The sequence below is a fragment of the Palaemon carinicauda genome, chromosome 42 (assembly GCF_036898095.1).
Source record: "Palaemon carinicauda isolate YSFRI2023 chromosome 42, ASM3689809v2, whole genome shotgun sequence".
NCBI classification, from domain to species: Eukaryota; Metazoa; Arthropoda; class Malacostraca; order Decapoda; family Palaemonidae; genus Palaemon; species Palaemon carinicauda.
Window position 1 is genome coordinate 53,859,097 of NC_090766.1, and position 24,090 is coordinate 53,883,186.

At 36.3% G+C, this 24,090-nt stretch overlaps 2 protein-coding genes across 7 annotated transcripts in view; both read left to right on the forward strand.

Annotated features, from left to right (window-relative positions):
* Positions 1–21,007, forward strand: part of LOC137633245 (uncharacterized) — a 186,140-nt gene extending 165,133 nt beyond the window's left edge. The window contains 10 exon segments of the mRNA XM_068365445.1: positions 3,106–3,174; positions 3,843–3,976; positions 4,918–5,118; positions 5,247–5,604; positions 5,910–6,304; positions 6,430–9,039; positions 9,461–9,736; positions 10,233–10,357; positions 10,488–11,557; positions 11,560–21,007. Coding sequence (XP_068221546.1) covers positions 3,106–3,174; positions 3,843–3,976; positions 4,918–5,118; positions 5,247–5,604; positions 5,910–6,304; positions 6,430–9,039; positions 9,461–9,736; positions 10,233–10,357; positions 10,488–11,557; positions 11,560–20,735 — 14,414 coding nt within the window. The 3' untranslated portion in view covers positions 20,736–21,007.
* Positions 21,008–22,385: 1,378 nt separating this feature from the next.
* Positions 22,386–24,090, forward strand: part of LOC137633242 (coiled-coil domain-containing protein 9-like) — a 132,389-nt gene continuing 130,684 nt past the window's right edge. For all 6 annotated transcript variants that reach the window (XM_068365443.1, XM_068365438.1, XM_068365441.1 and 3 more), the window contains exon 1: positions 22,386–22,821. The gene's annotated coding sequence lies outside the window, so the exon portion shown is untranslated. The remainder of the gene's footprint in view (positions 22,822–24,090) is intronic.

Sequence of the window (24,090 nt, forward strand, 5' to 3'; positions counted from 1 at the left end):
AAACATACGGGTTTATTTAGGAACATCAATGTTAAAGTAGATATATCTGTGAACAAATAATTTTTCCTATCTCTCTCTCTCTCTCTCTCTCTCTCTCTCTCTCTCTCTCTCTCTCTCTCTCTCTCTCTCTCTTGTTACGGAGAAATTTCAGTTGATGAGCATTTAACAAAGAATTAAGAAGCATACACTCTTATTCACTGCTTTCTAAATACAATTAATACATCTTTTTACAAATATGTATATTATTCACGTTCCCCTTTCCATACCGCTCACCCTAGAGAAAGATAGTCTGTGACTAGTCTTAATTTCACACAAAACATTTTTATTTTAAGGATCATTAATATTGAATTCCCTTCACCATAGAAATATCTTAAGCCTCAAAGGAATTACCTATAAGTGTTCCTACCCCGTACATGATTCGAACCTATGCCTTTCACTTTGCAATTATGGCGACAGGACCTTCATTTTTTATCAGACGCATTTCTTGTGTTCACCCAACTCATTTTCCTCATTAGAAAAAATAATTTTGAGTTGTCTAGCCTCTCCTGGCTAATACATTGAATTCGCCTAGCATTCGGATGGCAGCAGATCGATCCCAGCCGGACCAGTGAGTTTAAGCTGTTTACTGGGGAGGCCACTGCTGTGGTTGCGCACCTCTGATGAAACTGACTTTTGCCTTTACGTAGTAATGAGACTAAGTTTAATCATTTTGTTTTTTCAAATCGTCGTTATGTAGAGAAAAATCCTTTTGTAGTTTGCTACTTACAGTAGGTGACGCCAATGAAATTCAATCAATCAAACACTACGGTCGTTATTAAAAATGTCAATTTAGCAATTCCCTACCTTGCTGTTCAACTCTCTGAATTTCCTTTGCTTCCATTTTAAATCAATACTTCTTCATTCACCATTTCTTAATTGTCAATTCGTCAGAAATTATTATATACAGTCATTTTTAAATTCATAGATTTAGATTTCCATTTCATTAAAATGCTTTAATCTTTTACTCCTTTTTTTTTTTTTTTTTTTTTTTTTTTTTTTTTTTTTTTTTGCCTCAACATAGAATAGAGTATGCCTGGAATTGTGACCTATCAAATAACGTTCAAAATATTTTCAATAATTTCTTGACTAATTTTCATCATTGCAAAGATTTACCCTTGGCACTGAAGGGCTTTACTGGCCATGAATCCATATTTTTATAGATGTAATAATATATATTAGAAATACGAAAACCCTGAGTCGTCTTTTCCCCTTTATAAATCTGATTTCCTCAGCCTCTTCTTGGTGATCTTCTTTCGTAAATTCTCCAACATTATGTGAAGTTACGCTTCCTATAATTCAACACTTAAAATACCATAATTTCGAAATATTTACCTATTGTTTGGAATATGAATTATTATATGTATATATATATATATATATATATATATATATATATATATATATACATATATATATATATATATGTATATATATACTTATCTATATATATACATATATATTTATATACTTATGTATATAGAATGTATGTATATATTTATATATATATATATATATATATATATATATAAATTTATATATATACTTATATATATATTTATATAAATAAATATATATATATATATATATATATATATATATATATATATATAGGTATATATATATATATATATATATATATATATATATATATATATATATATATATATATATATATATATATAAATCTATACATAAATCTATATATGTGTGTGTGTGAAACCCTACATTAACGACCATGCCTATTTTTGTCCTAAAGTGTATCGATATTAAGTTGTGTAACCAACTGGAGAAGACGGAGGAGACGAGATAAGTTTTCTTAATCAATGACCGCCGGTACTTGTGATATCAAGATAGTGTGATAAACACGCCAGTGATCAGGCCATAACAACAAGATAAAAGAGAGCCGTGAATATCTAAAGGATCATTTACTTACTATACTCAATTTTTTTTAATGAGACCCATTTGCACCGACTCGCATCGGTGCCCTTTTAGCTCGGAAAAAAGTTTCCTGCTATCTGATTGGTTAGAATTATCTTGTCCAACCAATCAGCGATCAGGAAACGTTCCAGAGCTAAAAGGGCACCCCTGCGAGTCAGTGCAAATCTGCCTCGCTGAAAAGAATTGACTATAGATACATACAGATATACACATATGTGTATATTGTACTTGTATCCAGATATGTGCTCAATCTCAAAAGTGTGATCAGATAATTAATACATTTTTTTCACATTTACGAGATAAACTTCATAATCGTATGTGCTAAATTAGTAATGTAGATTTTTTTTCATCATTATTCTAGTATATATTATTTTACATTAATGATCATTATTAAGAGAATTTTTTTGTCACCCAATTTACAAAATTTAAGTTTTTTTTATTGTGAAAGGAAACACTAGAACTATATATATATATATATATATATATATATATATATATATATATATATATATATATATATATATATATATGATCAGCTCCCAAGCCCCCTCTTCACCCAAGGAGCGCCAGGCAATGGCTGCTGATGACTCGGCAGGTAGACCTATAGGCTCCCCTAAATCCCCTATCATTAGCTCACAAGGATGGAGAGGTTGCAGTGACTAAATAAACTAACGAGTTTGAGCGGGGCTCGAACCCCGATCTGGGGATCACCGGTCAAGGACGTTACCAACAAGCCACCACAACTCTTTATAATCACATTCAATTCGTCAAAGAGATCCTTCTTCTTCTCTTTTGTCTGCATCTTTTCCTACTTTTATGTGGGGTCGATGTTTCTGACCAGCTTTCTCCATCTACCTCTGTCCCACACGTCATCACCGGTTAATCCCTTTGATCGAAGGTCATCCCTGATGCAGTCCATCCACCTTTGCTTTGGTCTCCCTCTCCTTCTCGTTCCCTGTACCTCCATTTCCATCACTCTCCTCCCAATATACATTTTCCATAGAGATCCCTTTAGCTTTTATTTCTAATCCCTTATAAGTACAAACTATGTTCTTCTGCGACTTAGGACAGTCAAGTCTGATTATTTCTGAATATTTGAAAATACAATATTTTTCGTTTTTCTTTCAGGACCGACCGGTCAGCGGAATACATGCGCTACTCACTGCAAACCATCTGATACCTTCGCTTACGAAAATGGTAAGAGTATGCTTAGACTAATAAGAAAAAAAAAAAAATGAAATGATGCAGGGGTGCCCTTTTACCTCGGAAAAGTTTCCTGATCGCTGATTGGTTGAACAAAATAATTATAACCAATCAGCTTTTAGGAAACTTTTCCAAGCTAAAAGAGTACCCCCCGCGAGTCAGTGCAAATGCGCCTCATTAAGAAAAATCATAACTAAGATATCTATTCCTCATCTGATATCTGTAACGTTGCAAATTGTGTATTCTGTAACTAGCTAGTAATAAGCAAAGCAAGAATTGATATTTTATACCGTGTCTTATATCAATAATTTCGTTATTGTTGTTGTTTATTCTGTAAGTAGCATGTGCAATAGTAATATATTATTATTATTATTATTATTATTATTATTATTATTATTAGCTAAGCTACAATCCTAGTTGGAAAAGCAAGATGTATAAGCCCAAGGGCTCCAACAGGAAAAAATAGCGCAGTGAGGAAATTAAATAAGAATATAAACTATAGGAGAATTAATGAGCAGTTAAAATGAAATACTTTAAGAACTGTAACAACATTAAAATAGATCTTTCATAAATAAACTATAAAAAAAAATAGTTAAATCAGCCTGTTCGACATGAAAACATTCGCTGCAAGTTTAAACCAATCGCGTGATCTTTTCCCCCAGGCAAGAGCTACACCTATGAATATGCTGTAACGACCTCGACCAGACTTCTGGGTACCTTTGACGATGACGCACAGATGCACATCACTGCCAAGGCGGTGATAGACGTAACCTCTCCTTGTGAATATGTGCTGAAGGTTAGTAACTGTTTCTGGCGTACAAGTTAGCAATAAGGGGTTCATTTGATAGGTCTTCAAGTTAGCAATAAGGGACTCATTTGATAGGTCTTCAAGTTAGCAATAAAGGGGCTCATTTGATAGATCTTCAAGTTAGCAATAAGGGGCTCATTTGATAGGTCTTTTAGTTAGCAATAAGGGGCTCATTTGATAGGTCTTTAAGTTAGCAATAAGGGGCTCATTTGATAGGTCTTCAAGTTAGCAATAAGGGGCTCATTTGATAGGTCTTTAAGTTAGCAATAAGGGACTCATTTGATAGGTCTTTAAGTTAGCAATAAGGGGCTCATTTTATATTATTATCATTATTATTATTATTACTTGCTAAGCTACAACCCTATCTGGAAAAGCAGGATGCTATAAGCAACAACATTAAAATAAATATCATCTATATAAACTACAAAAAACTTTAAAAAACGAGAGGAAGAGAAATAAGATAGAATAGTGTGCCGTAGTGTAACCTCAAGCAAGAGAACTCTAACCCAAGACAGTGGAGGACCATGGTACAGAGGCTATGACACTACCCAAGATTAGAGAACAAAGGTTTGATTTTGGAGTGTCCTTCTCCTAGAGGAGCTGCTGAACAATTACAGTGTAGTAAGAAGAATTGTTGGTAATCTCAGTGTTGTCAGGTGTATGAGGACAGAGTTGAATATGTAAAGAATAAGCCAGACTATTCAGGGCGTGTGTGTGTAGTCAAAGGGAAAATGAACCGTAACCAGAGAGAAGGATCCAATGTACTACTGTCTTAAAGTTAGCAATAAAGGGCCCATCTAATAGGTCTTAAATTAGCAAAAAGGGGCTCATTTGACAGAACTTCACCTATGAAATGGAATAAAAACTAATCATGAAAAAAGGAAATACTGATGTCAGTATTGTTCTTATGTTTTTCTTCTTTCTTTTAGCTGACGGAAGTCCAGCTTCAAAACTCCCTTCACAATGCCGAGTTTAGCGAAGCCATCATGAAGAACCCTCTCAGGTTCTCCTTCCAAGATGGCGTCGTCGAAAGCTTGTGCAGTGAAGTGACTGAGCCCACCTGGGTTTTGAACTTCAAGAGAGGTCTTCTGTCAACCTTCCAGAATTCTATGAACAACGTTAACCATGGCGTAAGTGGATTTTAAAAATTTAGGAAATGTATGAAAGAAAGTATTTATCAATAAAACGTTGAGCATTATAACAATAAGATGTGTGAAATACTTTAATCCTTCATTACACAAAATTCTGTTACCTGCAGGAGGGACAAGAAACCGACGTCTCTGGCATGTGCATTACTCACTACAGCGTGGTTACTGAAGGCAATGTCATCACAGCTGAGAGTGTAAAGGATCTAACTTCTTGCGCTAAGAGGCCCGACTTGAATACTTACTTGATGTCTACTACTTATGCCACAGACTCACCTATTCAGAGTTTGCCAATCTTCAAGAGTACCAATAAATGCCAGCAGAAGATTGAAGATGGAATTCTGAAGGAAGCCACCTGTGAAGACACCCACAAATTCAGGCCTTTCTCAAGCGAAGAAGGAGGAGCCGTTACTAAGGCAACTACCACCATGCGTCTGTTGTCTCTCGGCGAATTGTCTGTCATGATTCCAGGTAACTGTTTACAGTTGGAGTTTTCTCTCTATCTCTTAAATCAGACCCAAAAAAGAGTGATACCGAACCCCAGAGCATGCTCTTACTTGCCATAGCACTGGCCTTTTACCCAAAACAGTATTGCTTTTAAATATAAAACTTTTGATACTCTGCAAAACTGTCTCTCAGAGATCTCATAGCAAACAATAACCCCTTAGTAATTATGTCCATCAAGGTCTTAATGAAATAATTGGCCATAACTTAAACAGCATGAACAATATGACTGTCTTAGCCACTTATAATTTTTCTTTTCTATTTCTTTACAGACACCCAGTTCCTCAGACAATCTCTTATTTTTGACGAAGAAACTTCTGAAAAACCAGAACCTATGGTTGAGGTTGTAGAAAAGATTCTGAACGACCTCGACATTGCTTCTCAGGGAGAAATTGGATCTGAAGTCCCTTCACTTTTCTCTAACTTGGTTTCATCCCTGAAATCCCTCGACTATTCTCAGATGAGCAACATTTACAACAAGATGCAAGAACCACGCGTCAAGAAATTCCTGATCGATGCCATGCCCCTGGTTGGAACAGCAAGTGCTGCTGGAACTCTCAGAGATATGTTCGTGAAGGGTGACCTGACAGAAATTGAGACAGACATTTGGTTCACTTCATTGGCCTTTTTGAAGAACCCCAGCCCAGAAATATTCACAGCCATTGCAGTATGTATATTCAAGCTAAAGTTCAGTTTTCAAATAGAAATCACATTTGCTTTTGTATTTGATCATTTATAAGTATTTCATTAGACTATAGATTTTTAATTCTTTATTATCTTATCTTTTCACAGCCTCTTTTGGAAGAGACCCCTAGCCAGAAAGCAATGCTTGGAACATCTGCCCTTATCAACAATTTCTGTAAACTCCATAGTGATTGTGAATCTGAAACTGGCGTTATTCAAGTTCTAAGAAGGATTGAAGCTCAGCTTGGATCAAGCTGTCGTGCAGTAAATGAAGTGGAAAAGATCAAGATCTTAGTAGCCCTTAAATCCCTTGGAAATGCTGGTCGATGGATAAATGCCAACACAGTCTTGAAACGGTGCTATACTGATGAAGAAAATGACATGGAGATCCGAGTGGCTGCTCTTGAAGCCTGGAGACACACCCCTTGTGAATATGACAGATCTAATGTTCAGGCTGCATTCCAGGATGAAAAGCAAGACTCAGAGGTGCGCATTGCTGCATACCTTGCACTTATGTCTTGCCCAGCTCAGGAAACCATCGATATCATTAAGGACAGGCTAACATCAGAAGGAATAAACCAGGTTACCTCGTTTGTCTGGACACACATGACCAACTTGCAAGAATCTGCCTCTCCTGAAAAGCAGTGGCTCCACAACATGATTGGTGAAGAACTATTGCAGCTTAAATACAACAAGGAAGCTTTGAAATTCTCTCGTAATTATGAATCTTCTTTCTTCATGAATGAACTGAATTTGGGTGCAACAGTTGAAAGTAACGTGATCTTCTCTGGCAAATCCTATTTGCCAAGATCTGCCATGTTAAACCTGACATTGGATCTCTTTGGAGAATCTATCAACTTCTTTGAAGTTGGAGGTAGAATTGAAGGATTTGAGACCTATGTGGAACGATTCTTTGGTCCAAATGGATATTTCCATGAAGAAACAATCGAAGCTATCTTAAAGAATATGAGAGAGCAAAAGACAGATTATGAATCAACAACTCTTGAGGGAATCCTGGATAAAGCTACTGATGAACCTGAAGGCTCCTACTATATGAGGGTGTTCGGCAACGAACTTCATTACAATCATTTCCATGGTCTTGAAAATATCATGAAGACATCTGGTGCTACTAATCCCTTGGAATTCTTGATGGATATGGCACGCAAAGGAAATGTTGACTACAGCAAGTCCTACCAAATGTTTGACACTCACTATGTCATCCCTACTGTAAGTGGTTTGCCTCTTGCAGTCACAGCTAAGGGAACAGCCACAATTGGTATCCAAGTAAATGGCAACTTCAACATTCAGAACATCAAGAATGTTGATATTGAAGGTCACATTAATCCTTCTGCTGCTGTTGAAATCAATGGCTTAATGGCTGTAGATGCTCACGTCACCCGCACTGGACTAAAGATAAAATCTAACCTCCACACTTCCACATTCCTGGATGGTAAAATAAAGATAAATAAAGGAAAGGTGGTTGACATTGCATTCAACATGCCCAAGGAAAAGGTAGAAGTTATTAATGTTCAATCTAAATTCTTCTATTTAGAAAATGATGAGGAGACTGAGAAAGGCATTGAAAATAAAATCGCTCATGAAAGCTGCACCTCAGGAACAACTGGTATGGCACTCTGCGGAGAATTCAGTTACACACCCAAATCAGAAAGCAGCCCTGCCTTCCCATTTGCAGGACCTTTTGGCACACACGTTTACCTGAAGAAGGTGGACACACACACTGGATATGTTTTGAAATTCAAGAATGCTAAAAATGAAATCTTCCTTTTAGCCGACACACCAGGATCTCAATCCAACCACAAATTTGAAGTGAGCCTCAAAAAATCAAACAATGCTGTTTCTTTAGATATCCAGACTCCATTCAAATCAGTTCAGGGTACTGGAGAATATACTTGGCAAAAGAACAAAAAGAATGCAAAAATGACCTTGACCGTTGATGGAGAACAATACGGCATGGATGCTTCTCTTCTCACTGATGGCAAAGCCAAGAAGATGGAATCACTCCTCGTTCTAACAGCTGCAAGTGGCACTCTAGTGGACCTTAAAGGGTTCTTTGAAATGTCAGGCAAATCCACTGAAGGTAAATTAGTACTGAACACTCCCTATTTTGAGACTGAAATTAAGAGCAATTTCAATTATGACACTCAGAAATTCATTTCACTGACAACAGATGCTGATTACAAGATTGCCGATGGAGAAAAACAAACAATTCATCAGGTGTTCCTAATCAAAAAGGAGATCTCTGACACTACTGGTAAATACACTCTTAACTTGGACTTCATTCCCTCTGAATTTGCAGCTGTCTCCACAAGTCTCAACTACGAAGCTATAGTGAAACGCCTAGGAGAAATTGAGGGCACTGGAAAGCTAGTGCTTGGTTCATCTACTTGGGAATTAGCCCATTCCTGGCTCTTTGCCTTTGAGGGTGGACTAAGGAAAATGGATTTCAGTTTAGGTCTTAAATGTCTCCAACAAGGCATTGATTACCTTGCATCCACCAATTTATCTTTCGACCAGAACGACATTCAAGGTAATGTACTTCTCCGTACAGTCCCCGGAAAGGATCTGTCCCTCACCACATCACTTAGCAGGAATGAAGACAGAGAACTTAAAGGAAATGTTGCAGTTCAAATTGGAGCCTTCAAAGCTGCCTCTGAAGTCATGTACACTAAGATCGCCTCCGAACATCACAAGCTGCAGGTAATCTTTCCTTCTTCTAGGGATTTTTCTTATCAATATAACAACCATCTTAAATTTTGTTAGAAACTACCGGTCAACTCAAAACACACTCGGTTGTCAAAGTTAAAAGACATTATTCTTGGTTCATTGTCATAAATATATAAATGGATATCCGCTATCAACACATTTCTAGATATACTCTCATGAAAGAAACCATCCCTCAGACTCGTCTACATTTTCCAAAAGTACTAAAGTAGTGTATAATATTTGTTTTGAAAATGCCATATGGATATGTTTAATGATAGAAAGATATCAATTTAAAAGTAGGAAAAGATGCAGACAAAGAAGAAGAAAGATATCAATTTGTGTTCATTGCATACACTCTCAACAGAATATTTTATATTTAGCCATGAAACTAAAAAAATAATGTTTTTACTTCCAGTTGATAACAAAAATTCAAGATGAAACCTGCTTGTTAGAGGGAACTTTTGAAAACAAATCAACAAGAGGAAAAATAGATGTAAACCTATCTGGCTTATACAAATACAGTGGCTGTGATATTTCCACCAACTTTGGCATTTACGCCGATACCAATAAAGCAACCGTCGACATGATCACCAAAGTTAATGGCCGTGACTACACAGCCAAGATCGAAGGGTCTACTTCTTCTCTGATGATTGATGTTAACATCATTAAGCATATCTTGTTGAATACACAGGTAAGTAATAGAATGCATTTTTGTCATTTTTTCCTCCGAATACAAAACGTCAGTTTTTATGAGAAGGTGTAGAAGATTTCAGTGTTTTTATTATTCATTTAATATTACTTTAATGCCATTTTTTAGCATATTGTCATAATCTATGAATAGGTAGAAGGGATATTTTTTTTTTTTTACATTAACGTTGCATCTTCAACTTTATACATTTTGTTATTTGTGTAATTTACATGCATATGTCTCGAGAACTACCTTTTAAGATAGATTACAGTCAATAACTGCTTTATATCAATATATTTTATCCATTGTAGAGTTTCTATCAGGAGCTTTATTCTTGAAAGTATATGATATATATAATCCAATATATCTTATCTATTATAGAGTTGCTATCAGGAGCCTTATTCTTGAAAGTATATGATATATATAATCCAGTTCGGTTGTCTCATCCGACATATCTTCAGAACGTCGTACTGACAATTTTTAAATTGATCTTTTACAGGTAATTGCAACTGATAACACTGCTAAATTGATCGTCAGTGCAGAATGGGATAAGGATGTTGATCCTACAAAGGCTCTTGCTGTAGTTGGAGAACTGTCACCAAGCACAATTCACATAAACCTCAAGTAAGTATGATCTTCACCAAGATGTTATAGCACATACTCTGCCTTATTGGGATTGTTGGTACTGAGCTAATTGGCAATCAATGTTATATCAGGGATATTAAAAGGATTAATTCCATGCTTATGCTTTCAGGTTTATGGAAAAGGAATTCCTTTTGTCCAGTAAACTGGAGTCTAATGGGGTACAACTGGAAGCTAAATGGGATGCAGACAAGAAAATCCTGTGCACTGTCAACTATAAACTTGGTAAGACCATTTCTTTAGGTGCTACTCTGCTCACTCCATTCCCAGGCTGGGAAAAACAAGACGCAACCTTCAATCTCTCCCTCGAAGAAAACAACATTGATAGCCGATTCATTGTCACTTGGAAGAATTCTGAGCTGATAAGTTTGGCCGTTAACGCTAATCTGCAACCAGGCACCGTAACAAATGCATTGAAAGCTAATGTACTTTTCAGCAGCAGCTTAGCTGACTTTGAACGAGTTAGTTTCACAGTAGAACACAGTATGGTTAACACCAGAATCAGCAGTAAAATTGAGAGCAACTGGAATGATAAACAGCTGAAAGGTAACTTTGAATTAGTTCCAACTGAAAATGGCATTGAAGGACATCTAAGCCTTTCTGCACCATTCATTGAAAAGATCCTTATCAATCTGAAACATGGCATTACTGATAATGCCTTAGATTCCATCATTGAAATGAAATTTGGAGAGGAGACAATAACAGCTTCTGCTAAAGGACACATCATCATTACAGACATCCATGATGTTATCTTGGCACTAAAAGTTGATTCTTCATTGTCAGTTGTTCCAGCAATTGGCGCTAATGTCAACTACAAGAACGATGGATCACTTCTGAAACTTGCAGTAGAAGGGAAAGTTGGTGACCAAAAAATGATGCTTGACTTGAATGGTAGTTTAGTACGAGAGGATGCAATGAATATCAAAGGAGATCTTAGATTTATAACTCCATTCACATATCCTCTAACAGCTTCAGTAAAACATCATCATACTGATAATACTTTTACCTCAGAATTTGAAATGTCTCGAATCTGGTCAACCTTTGGAAACCTGAAATTGCATGCTGAGGGACAGATGACCTCTAAGAACGATGTCCAACTGAGTGCATATTTGAGCAGCCCTTCCACTAAGTCTTCATTAACTTTCAATCACAAGGTGGCAGAAAAGCAAATGCTCTCATCCATTTATTCATTCTTAACGGTGAAACCATAAATGGATCTGTCAGTGGCATCCTTGATGATGCATCCAACTTAGTAGACCTAGAATCAGAAATCACTTCGACATTCCCTGAAATTGATGATATTAAGATTAAGGTTAAAAGTCAGAAGACTGGCAATAAAAGAACCTCAAATGTCACTTTGATAAAAGGAAGCAAAAATATCACTATTGCTCATGTTATCTCCGTACAAGATCTTCTGAACTGGGAGAACTCCCTGAACATCAATGGAAACTACCTCCTGAATAATAAACAAACTCATGTAGGTACCAAATATACCCATGAAATGCAGCTTGCTTTGGACTCTCAAGAAATTCAGGGAGTTTTTGAGTTTGATAAGAAATCAGCCGGAGATTTCACTGAAGTAGAAACCAAGCTGAGAATTGCTTCTCCATGGACAGATGATATGAAAGCTGAACTTCACCTCAAGTACAATGATGTTGAATACAACCCTGTGATTATCATCGAATACTCTCCTGGACAAATAGTAGAGCTCAAGAACACCATCAAGATTAATGATTCCTTCTATTATTTGGAAACTTCCTTGGTCACTCCATTCTGGGAGCCATTAGGTTTCAAACTTAATGTTGATTTCCAGCCAAGACCAGCAGTCACCTTAGTAATATCAAACGGCAGTGCTAAAACAACGATCGATGTCAGCGGAACTTTGGAGTCACAGAAGTTGGAAAGCCAGTTAGAGATTACCTCCACTTACCTCTCTTATCCATTCTCAATGGAAGTAGCCTATGATGTCAATGCAGATCAGAAAACTGCCCATGTTGTTGTTGTTTATGACAAGAAGTATGAGGTTAAGGGTCTCATTTCTGGAAACACTAAGGCTGCAAAATGGGCTCTTACTACAGATTTGCCTTTTGAAAAAATTCAGCTGTTGCAGTTTAGTGGTGGATATAACATCATGAAAATGCCTCTGTCAGCTAATTCTGTGTTTGTGCTAAATTCCCAGAAACTTGAACTAGATATGAATGTTGACTTCAACAGTTTCACTCTTGACTTTACTGCAGATGGAAACAAGGGAAAATTCTCTGGCGACTGGTTCTACAGCCCAATGAAATCTAATATGAACATAATCTTTGAATCTCCCTTGGCAATTTTGGACAGTTTCTCATTTGAAGGACTGTATGATCTTGTAAGTGAGAAGAAAGTCATCATTAAATTTACAAAGGGTACCCAAGAACTCAGTGTAAGTGGAAAATTTGAAAATCAAACTCTTTCTGTCAGTGTTGTAACTCCATTCAGTGGATGGGAACACCTAGAGGCCAACTTTTTCATTTCTGAATCTGCAGTTTCTGCATTTGTTCGAAAGAATGAATCCAAAATTGAACTTAATGGCACTTTGCATGTCAAACCAGGTAAGGGTAAGATCAATTTGATCATAAACTTGCCTCTTGCTGAACTTGAACAAGTATCTATTGATCTGTCATACCTGTTGAGAGGCTCCACCAAAACTGTCCAATTGAAATCCACATTTGGCACACAAAACATCTTGTTGGATGGCTCTATTGACATAACTAACATCCTTTCCCCAGAAATGAAGTTGGATATCACTACACCTTTTGAAATGGTCACCAAACTTGGAGGATTAGTGAAATGGAATTTTGAATCTGCTACCAAAACAGCAGAAGTAAAAATCAACCATAATGACAATGATTATTCATGGGAACTGGAAGCAACAGTTGACAGTCTTCTTAAAGGTATTGCAAGGACTAAATTGCAAACTCCCATCCCTGGATGGACATCTTGCACATTTGAAGGAAAATTCGATTTTTCATCAATGCCACTTAAATTTACTTTCACATGTGAAAAAGAAGGTCAAGTACACACTTTCAAAGGATTATTCACATTCAGTAATGACGAATTTTCTGCAGAACTTGATACTCCAATTCCTGAGTGGGAGAAACTAGTGATCAGTGGTAGCTATACCTTTGCAGAAAACCTCCTCACCTTCTCTTCTGGAATTACCAAAAGCATTGAAAATTATGAATTAACTGGAAATATTCTTTTCAACTCACTGAAGCCTAAATTGAATATAAATCTAAAGACTCCCATTCCCAGTGCTTCTAATATTGCTCTTGTCCTTGATGCTGATTTAATTGACAATGATAAAAAGTTCCTTATTTCTTTGAACATTGATGAAACCTTGTATTCTATGGAAATCAATGGCCAATATCTTCAAAAACAAGGATACCTTAAAGTTCAACTGCAATCTCCTATTCCTGGTTTCAAAACATTTGAACTGTACACTAAAATGGACTTCACAGGAGATATTAAGGTTGCCGAACTTGACTTAAAGAAGGAAGGACAAACACAGCATTTATCCGTTGCCGCTCAAGTCAATGACAATAATATCAAAGCTGAGATTCAGACACCATTTGTTGGATTTGAGAATTTGGAAATTCAAGGAGACTACATTGTACGCAATGGAGAGTATGTTGTAGAAGCTTCTTACATTAAAAATTTGCAAAGATATGCTGTCCAAGGAACCTTGTTGGTAAATGACATGTCTGCAACCTTGAAAATATCCACTCCCATTGAAACAATGAAAACCATTGAAACAAGGGCAGTATTCTCACTACTAAAGGATGGTGTAGAGGGTTCCCTGTACTTTGCAAAGGACCAGGAAATCTTTGAATTGAAAAGCACAGTCAGCTTAAGTCCCTTAAAGTCTAACATAGTTGTCTCTGTCGATACACCTATTTCTGGATGGAGAAAATTGCTTCTTGATGCCAAGTATGATGTGCAGTCAGAAAAGAAATCAGCATCATTGACAGTGACAAAGGATTCCATCGTCAAGAAAATTAGTATTGAAGGAAGTTTTACTCCTAGGTCTGGTCTATTTAAAGTTGAGACACCTGTTGAAGGATTTATAGTCTTTGGAGCAGAATATGATCTCAACATGAATGAAGGAAAGAATCAGTTCCTTGCATCTGTAAAGATTTATAATGAAGGAAAGGAATGGACTTTTGCATCACAGGGAGAATACTATCCAGATAGGATTATGATAAAGTTCCAGACCCCATTTGAAGGTTTTAATACTATTGTTGCACAAGGAAACATCAACTTTGATTCAAAAGTAGGTTCAGTTCTCATTGAATTTGGCACATATAAATTTACAGTGGATTTATCCTATGTAACTGACAATCTTCTTTTCAAGATAACTACACCATTTGATTTTCTGAAGGTTTTGTTACTTGAAGCTAAGTCTACATGGTCGGAAGCTCTTAAAGACCTTACTGTTAACCTCACTTACAATGAAATGAAAAACACTTTACATGGCGTGTTAAGCCTTTCAAAGGAGTCATCAGAAATCCTAGTACAAGTTGTTACCCCATTCCAGAATATTGGTGAAATCACCGTGAAGGCTAAATATGATGTCAATAACAAAGACGAATTAATGTTTGCCCAAGTAGTTACCAACACTGAAACATATGTTGTCAAAATGGGTGGCTATATTGAAGAAAAGGCTGCTGCTTTAACTGTAGAATTGAATTTGCCCTTCACAGGATTAGAGAATGTAAAGTTTTCAGTGAAACTTGACTTGACAAGTGAGGACAAGCATTTGGAAATCGTTATGGATAAAGACAGTGATGTGAAAGCAATCATTATCTCTGGAAAACTTATTGGAGAAATGGTAGACTTTAACCTCAAGACTCCTTTCACTGGTCTTAATGACTTTAAGATATTTGGAGCCTTGAACAGACCCAAACGATCCCTTGAATTCCAGATGATGAGTGACGCCAGCGTTGCTTCATTTTCTGCCAATTTTAATACATTATCACTAGAAGTGAAAACACCTTTTGCCGCAGCAAGTCAGATTAAATGGGAAGTTGTAAAAGTTGACGAAAACACATTAAAAGCTGAATGGAGGAGAAATGACAACTATATTTCGCTAGTCATAGAAAAACACGGAAAGAAAGCTTCCTTCAGTTTAAAAGTGGAGAGTGAGTTCCAAGGATGGGAATTACTTGCTCTATCTGGACAACTTGATCAAGAAACTGTTAGAGGATATCTTAGCGGTCAACTTAATGAAGACAAAATGTCTATATCTGGATCTGGACAATTTGATACAAAGGGTACTATGAATTTGAATATTCAAACTCCTTATGACTATTATAAGTCAGTAGAAGTGAATCTAGAGTATAATATAAGAAAGAAAACAGCAAAGTTAGAAGCATCATCTACCTCCTCAGAATTCCATTTCATACTTGAGCGGGGCAAGAGTGGAGTGGTAAGCCATCACTCAATTTTCCCTAATGCTGAACAACCAACAGAGATATCCTTTAATTTGGGTTTATATAGTGGAAAGGCTACTATTACATCCCGTTTTCCACTCCTTAGAAATTACTATCAGGAATACAATGCTGATATTGGACCAGAGATTACTTTTAATCAGCTCATAAAAATCAATGACCTTGAAGTATTCAAGGCTGATTTCAAGCGTGTTGGATCTACCAAGCAAATTGATCTGGAATTGCACTTCCGCAGACCTGGTCACCATACAACTATTGAACTACATCAGAATGCATACTCCTCTCTCAATTTCCTCGCCCGTCGAGATGACAAAGAATTCACTGTTGATGTTCAAGGAACAGGAAACCTCCCAACTCAAGGTAAATTAGAAATTGATATCAACAATTCTTTCAGAGAAGTTCCTAGAAATATCAAGGCAACTGTAACTCTTGATGTCCAGCCAAATGCACCAAGAAAGAATATCAAATTGGAAGTAGTACCTTCTAGAGGAAAACTTTACATTTTTGATTTGCATTATTCCGTAAATTTATCTAACCCGAAAAAGGGTGACTTCACTTTAGGAATTACCACTCCAGAAAGGAGCATGGCTCCATGGAAAGATGTTTCAGGAAGCTGGAATATTGAAGACCCCAGTAGTACCAATATTAAATTCAAAATGGGTGATATTGAGTACAATGCTCAAGGAATGCTTACTCTTCGTGAATCTACTTTAGTACTGATTCCAACTGATTCCAGTGCAGAAAATATATTCCTCCAGTGGACTTTCAAACGTGACGGTGATGAGAGAGATTATTTCCTCAAGGTAGGAAGAGAGTCTAAATATCAGATGTTAAAGCTAAAGGGAACTATTCATGATTATGCCCATGTTGACGTAGAAGGTGCTATGAAGAATAGTATGTTAATGCCTCATGAATTCCATTTTACTACAAATTGGAATAAGGCAGCTGATGGCACTGTTCAAGGCGGAGGATCCTTTGAATATGGAGATTACAAAAGTGAGCATACTGTAAAGTTCCTTCGCAATCCTTCAACAAGAAGTGCAACATTTGAAGCCACAGGAACATCGAACATTCCAAATTATGAAAGAGTTTCACTTTCAGGAAGCTATGATTTTAATGGAAAGGCTATCATAAATGTTCTTCTTTTTGCAAATGATCGTGAATCTAAAATTGAAGTAAATTTCACAGACCTGAATCCAAGGCAATCACGTAATACAATAAGCATAAACATCCCTATTTTAGGATCATTTGGCCAAATGGAGCTTACTCTAAGTCATGACTTCAGACAAGTGACATCAAAATCCCTCGAAGCAATTGCTAGATTTGCAGACAGGGAAGCTTACATTAAGGTAAAGTGGAATAGAAGCACAAGTTTTGATACCATTCAGGGTAATGTAGATATAAAATCCAGATTGATTGGTGAAGTACATTTCAATATGAATTTTGATATGACAAATCTTTCTGATGCCCATGCTGAGGCAACTTACACAAGGGTAACACCATCTGGAGTCACAAAGAATGCAAGCCTTAAATGGACTCGCAAAGTGTCATCAGATAGCCTAAACACAGAGCTTGTTGTTGATACACCTTTTGACTTTATGCGAAATGGACGCATTTTCGTGAATGCAGACTTCACAAAACTATTCAAGGTATCATCTGGTCTTGATTTCAATGATAAACATGTTACTTTTGATCTTGATGTAAACAAAAAGAGTATTACAGGCAAAATTACAACTCCCATTGCGAATTTTGAACTTATTGAAGGATCACTAACATATAACTTGGGAGGTAAAACTAAAACAGTGCAGTTAGAATATTCAAGAGGAGACAGAAAAGTAAATCTAGACTTTACACTGAATATCAAACCAAAGAAGGAAGGAGACTTTGATTTAACCCTAACAACACCATTTGATTTTGTTAAAAACCTTCGTATCGATGGAAAGTGGAGCAAAAAGAATGCTGCAATCAATTATCAAAGAAATGATATAGTTTTGAACTTCCAAGGCAAAGCTGACATAAAAGCTGATAAGTCCTCTTTCGATCTTGCATTCTCTCCCCCTAGTGGAAACCCAATTAGAGTTGCTGGTTCCTTTGATGTTGAAGAATTGATAGACGGCACTGGCTCAGGTGAAAAACAGATTGCCAGTTTAGAAATTGAGTTTGATGGCAATAGCCTTAGCTTCAATGTTAATGGTTTACGAAATGCTGAACGACTTTACATTGAACTTAATGGCAAGTCCACTTTTGCCAGAGTTAATAATTTCCACTTGAAAGTAGATACTCAGCTATCTAGTGAACGCCGAGATGGTAACTTGGAGGTTTCTGTCAATGACTTTGAGTTAAAGATTGATAACCACTTTGAGAGAAAAGGAAGTGATGGCTATTACTTTAAAAGTCACATTGAGAGTACTCTCACACCTTTGCCTGCGTTGATCTTGGGCATAGGGCACAATGGAGAAGAGCGTATAATTACCGTAGGCTATGGAGACGACAAGGAAATCACATTTTCCATCAAAGGAAAGGATAATTTCGCATCTGGATTTTCAGGTTATGTTGACATACCAAACTTTGGATATGAAGGTGTTAAATATGAAGTAGAATATGAATTTGAAAATAGCAATGAGCTTCATGTCGATCTTGAAGCACAACTAGGAAGTGAAGGCGAAATCGAGGCTCGTTTAATCTATAATGCTGAAGGACTCCAAGCTCGACTGAATTCTCTAAGAACTGGTCCACACAGTATGCGGGTCCGTCGATCTATTTCATCTGAGGGATTCTTTGCTGAGGCTGGTGTAGATGATTACAACTTGAAACTCCGAGGTGGTTTCAACAATGATGATACTAAGAGGGGCTTGGTTTTAGAAGGAGAAATATTTGGTAGGACCTTTATGATTGATACACTGTTGCAGTCAGAAGGTTTAAGATATACAGAAGGAAAACTTATCATTAAAACACCTTTCCAGGGATGGGAAACAATTGGAGGTCTTTTCACTTGGGCATTTGTAGACAACAAAATAATGTCTCACGTTGAAGTAATGCTTCCATCAGATGTTAACCCCAGAATAACAGGCGAAATTAATCTCAATCTGGACAGGAAAGTTGATGGATATGTGAAACTAAATATCTTTGGCGAGGAATTCACTCTGAAAAGCAACTTGATTGGTACAAAGCTTGAAGGCTACAAGGGTACCATTGAAATCTATACACCATTCCATTATCTGTCATATGCAAGTATCAGTGGAAATTTCAAAACTTCATCTGGTTTCTTAGAAACAAATCTCAAAATTGATTTCCCACTTTCAACACATGAAGTGAGTTTGAACTTCAAGAATGAAATGGATAAGCTAACAGGTAATCTTGTGCTTCAGACAACTCTCCTTGACCATACTTTAAGTATCGGTATGGAATTAGATAAAACGCACCCTATCACAGTTATTGGCCATCTAACTATTAACAATAATAAGATAACTGTAGAGTATACAATGCAAAACAAACAATTCTTGGTAGCCATTGATTCCTTGGTGCTAGATGTTCATCGTAAATTTTCTCTGGAAACAAAATACGAATCACTGGATAGTTTAGAAGGCTCCATTATCGTTATCCTTGCTGATGAAATTCATAAAATGCATGGAAGCATGAATGTGGCATCTGATAAAGTCCAAGGGATCCTTGAAGTTGAATCCAGCTTGATTGAAGGCAAGAGGAAGCTTTCTTTAGATCTTACCATGCCAACACCATTCAAACAGTTTTCTGGTGTCCTAGTATATACCAGCAAACAAACCCATTCCATCCAATTCAGCCTTGATGTGGTTTCTGGTATTCGCTCTCATTTGATAATTGACACTCCTCTTTTCCAGAAGGTTGATATCACTGCAGAACTTACCTTTGCTTCCGCTAATTTCACATTAGTAACTCCCCAGGGAACTCACAAATTACTTGCAACATGGAGAATAACTAATAAAAGGCCAGTTGATTACATGGCCAATTTGGAACTGGCATCTCCCATGCTTCCTGTGAACTATGTATTTGGCGTAGTTGTCAGTGGCAACCAGGAGAAACGAACATTGAAAGCTGAACTTATTGCCGGAGATGTCAAGCACCTACTTGAGGGAATGGCCACCATGTCTAGCCATGGAGGAAGTTTCTCACTTAATCTAGAAACGCCAATTTGTGAAATTAACAGAGCAACAGTTGAGGCCTCTCTAGAATTTGTCCCCAATACTCAAATTCACATTACATGTTCATTTGCAAACAAAGTTAACACATTCGATTTTAACTTTGACAAAGAGAACATGGCATTCATGTCAGTATTAGAATCCCCATTCATCCCAACTGGAATGGTCAAAGCAGAAGCCAAGCTTACAGGAGAGTTCAACAAAAATATGCAACTGAAGATAAATCTTGCTGACAATGCAAACACCATTGGTGGAGTACTTAACACAAAAATTGCATCTCCTCAGGATATGAAGGCTAACTTAAAGATCACAACTCCATTCAAAGGCTACAAGAAGATGAACTTTGGTGTCCAATACTTGAAGAACAGCGAAGAGGTGAATGTACTTCTCGTTGCCGAAAAACCAGTGAAATTCAGCATTGAGCTCCGTCTAGGCAACTCCCACGATACCATTAAAGCTGACGTCAAGATTGACACCGAAATCAAAAGTTTTGAGGCCATTGAAGGTCACTTGCTCATACCACTGAACAGCTTCGAGCCCCGCATTTCTGCAGGCGTGATGGTCAACGACGAATACTACAAGGGGCACATCGGTGTGAAAACCAACGCTCCATATGAGTTGACTTACGGATTACATCTGGGAAGTTTAGTCGACCAAAAATTCCATCTCAGAACTGACTCCTCCTTCCTTTTTTTTCTTTAGTTTTCCCTTGTAGGACTGTAAATTGGACCTGAATGAATATCTCTAGCATAACACGAACACAGTGAGGAATTTGGTGTCGTTGAAATGGACTAACTATTCCGACCTATAGCTACTTCTCAATAAACATGTAACCTTGCCATAGCAGAAATGACAGGTCCTAGGAAATGTATCACCTCAAGTTTTTTTTTTTGGGGGTTATGTTACTTAACTGTATGTATATATCAATAATACCCTTTATAAGATATATTGGCAATAAAGAATAATTAATTAGTTATATTTTGTTTCTCTACCATTACCCAGAAGACAATAGACAGTAAGAGTAAATTTGAATAAAGAAAACAGTATCAGTAGATTTAGTAGCAATGTATTAATGGACTCATGAGAATAAAGCGAAGAAAATAAAGCTTTCGATACAATGAAACAAAAAAAAATCACAAGAAAATTAAGTAAGGATAAGAAAATGAATGTTCAAAACTATATATATATATATATATATATATATATATATATATATATATATATATATATATATATATATATATATATATAGTAAAGAAACCTTGTTCGATAAATCAGTCCTGTGAAGAAGTTTCACGAAACTAGTCAGGACTTAATCTTTTATTTACTATTTTCATTTTCCATGTGGTTCTTTTGCACACACACACACACACACACACACACATATATATATATATATATATATATATATATATATATATATATATATATATATATATATATATATATATATATATATGTATCAAACTTATACAAAATTGTATATACAAAACTTATACAGAATTTTAAACTAGCAACTGTCGCAAAGAACGAATTCAGTGATTCCGTCTTCCTTTCCACTTTCCATGGAACGGTGGCAGTAGAATATTAGCCAATGGGCGGTAACTGTCAGCTGCTGATTCGTAATCTATTTTAGATTTTCTTATAAGAAAGTAAAAAAGTAACGTTCGTGATAATTCTCCTTCATAATTCGCAACGTAAATACATTGCCATTCTTATGAGTAAGTTATTACTAGTTTATTATGTTTATGATGGAAATTATTTTGGCCTTAATATTTAGTATTGCACACACACACGACACATACACATACACACACGTATATATTATATATATATATATATATATATATATATATATATATATATATATATATATATATATATATATATATATATATATATATATATATATATATATATATATATATATATATATATATATATACTTAACATTTAATCCTTAAAGCTTTCTACATTGATAAACTCATTCTCAGACTAGAATCAACGTATAATAATTATAAAAATCACTAAAATTGCAAGAGATGCCCTATAGATATGATCAACTAAAAGAACTATATGAAGATACTATTTAGTGAAAAGTTGATTATTGATATGAAACTTGAGATTAAAATTGAAATATCATAAAACACAAGAGAAAAATAGGGGCTAAGAAGAATGAAACAAAATAAAATAACAAAGGGTAAAATAAAAATAAAAAAGTCTACTTTTTAACTTCTTTGAAAAATAGAATTACACTATCACTAGTTGAACAACAGAGAAGTTGTTACCGAGTTTTTTAAAGACTTGAAATGAAGAGGGCAAGTCTCTTAAAACGTACAGTAGAGCAAAACCTTTGTCAGTGTGAAGGTGCTTCGCGTTAAAAAAGCTAATGTCTCTTATTGGAGAAAGTGGAAAATCTTATTTTATCACAGAAACCTCTATTGTTTCTGAATCGAATTCATAGTGAGTAGTGGCAGAAAGGGGGTTTTCTTAAAATGCTCCTGGGTCTCCGAAAGAGGGGCGTCTTACAAAGCCTGTTGCTCCAAGACTATACGAGAATCTTCCACTACACATCCTAAAGACTGAAGATATTAAGGCTTTCAAGAAGAAACTGAGAACTGTCTTGTTTTTTAAGTGCTTTGATAATGCGCATTTGACAAATAACATGGAATACGTTGTTTGATGCTCTCACTACCAAAATATGTGTACGACAAACAGATCTTCTAGGCCCTGTAGGACACAGGGTTTCCATGCGTGATAGAACCAGGAAAACAGTCCTTAAAATGAAGTAAGTAAAATACATTTTAAATTGTCTCCCTCTTAGTGAAGATGGGGCCTATTTACTAACTCGGCACCTCTACCCCAAAAACCTCTAGCTATTGAAACTTTAATATCGTTACAAATAAGCTTATGAAAAAAAAAATCCTGATGCAGAAAAGAATACTCATAAAGCCAGCAACGCTTTGCACACAGCACTGCAAAGTGTTAATACCAAGATTTTTTAGTAGATGGAGAGCGAGCTCTTGTAAACAAATGCCAGACCAAGGCCTTGGTTAAAACATACATGGCAGGCATACATATACTATGGCCAACAGGTTGAGCTTGTTGCGTCCCCGTAAGTTGATTAACAGAAGCAAATTTGAATTAGAAGTTGAAGAATGCTATTTTCTTAGCCCACCTAACAAGTTTCTTTCGAATCCGTGTTAGGTTATTCATATAATTTGCTTATTTTCGTGTGAGCTAGGTTCCACGTTGGGACGACATTTCCAAAATGTAATAAATCTAAAATGTTATCTTGAAATACTCGGGGGAAGGGTTGCTACAAGATGTGAAGCCAACGAACCTTATTGTCACGAGAGTGGTTACAGTTAGTTTCAAATTAATGGAAAAAAAGTTATGTCTACTGTAGGTTCTAGACTCTAGCGCTTTCAAATATGTGGTGTCAAGGCTATATAATAAGCTCCCAAGGAAACTGAATACTTTCTTGTTTTCTAAGTGCTTCGATAATGTGGACTTGAAAACAAATGAGCAATATGCTGTGTGGAATGCTGAATGCATTGGCACGTATGCGATAAAATTAGTATGAAAGATCCTGTAGAGAGTAGGATTCCCTTGCAACATAGAACCAGAAAAGCAGCCCATAAAATAAAGTCTGCTGCTTTTTGATACAGTGGTGCATGAACGGCTACTAAAAGATCAACGGTTCATCGGCGTTGAAGATTAAGCTTTCGAGTACCTGAAAGACTACTTGGTTAGTGGAAATTGTGTACAAATTAGGGTAATTGTGTAGGAGACCTCCGCGCTCGATTTAAAAGTTTCTAAAAGTAGAAAACGAAAGAAAACAGTAAATTAGAGCTACAGTTACCTTGAAACTGTGAGATAATCCTCCTACAACCACATAACTCTTACACAGAAAATGTAAGCATAAACCTACTACTACAATTATGGGGGACCCCAGTGGGAAGCGGGGTTTTTTGGGGGGGGAGGAGGAGAAAAGTTATTTTTCGGGGCACTACCGAACCTAATACAACTACCTACCCTACCCTGGGGGCCATGT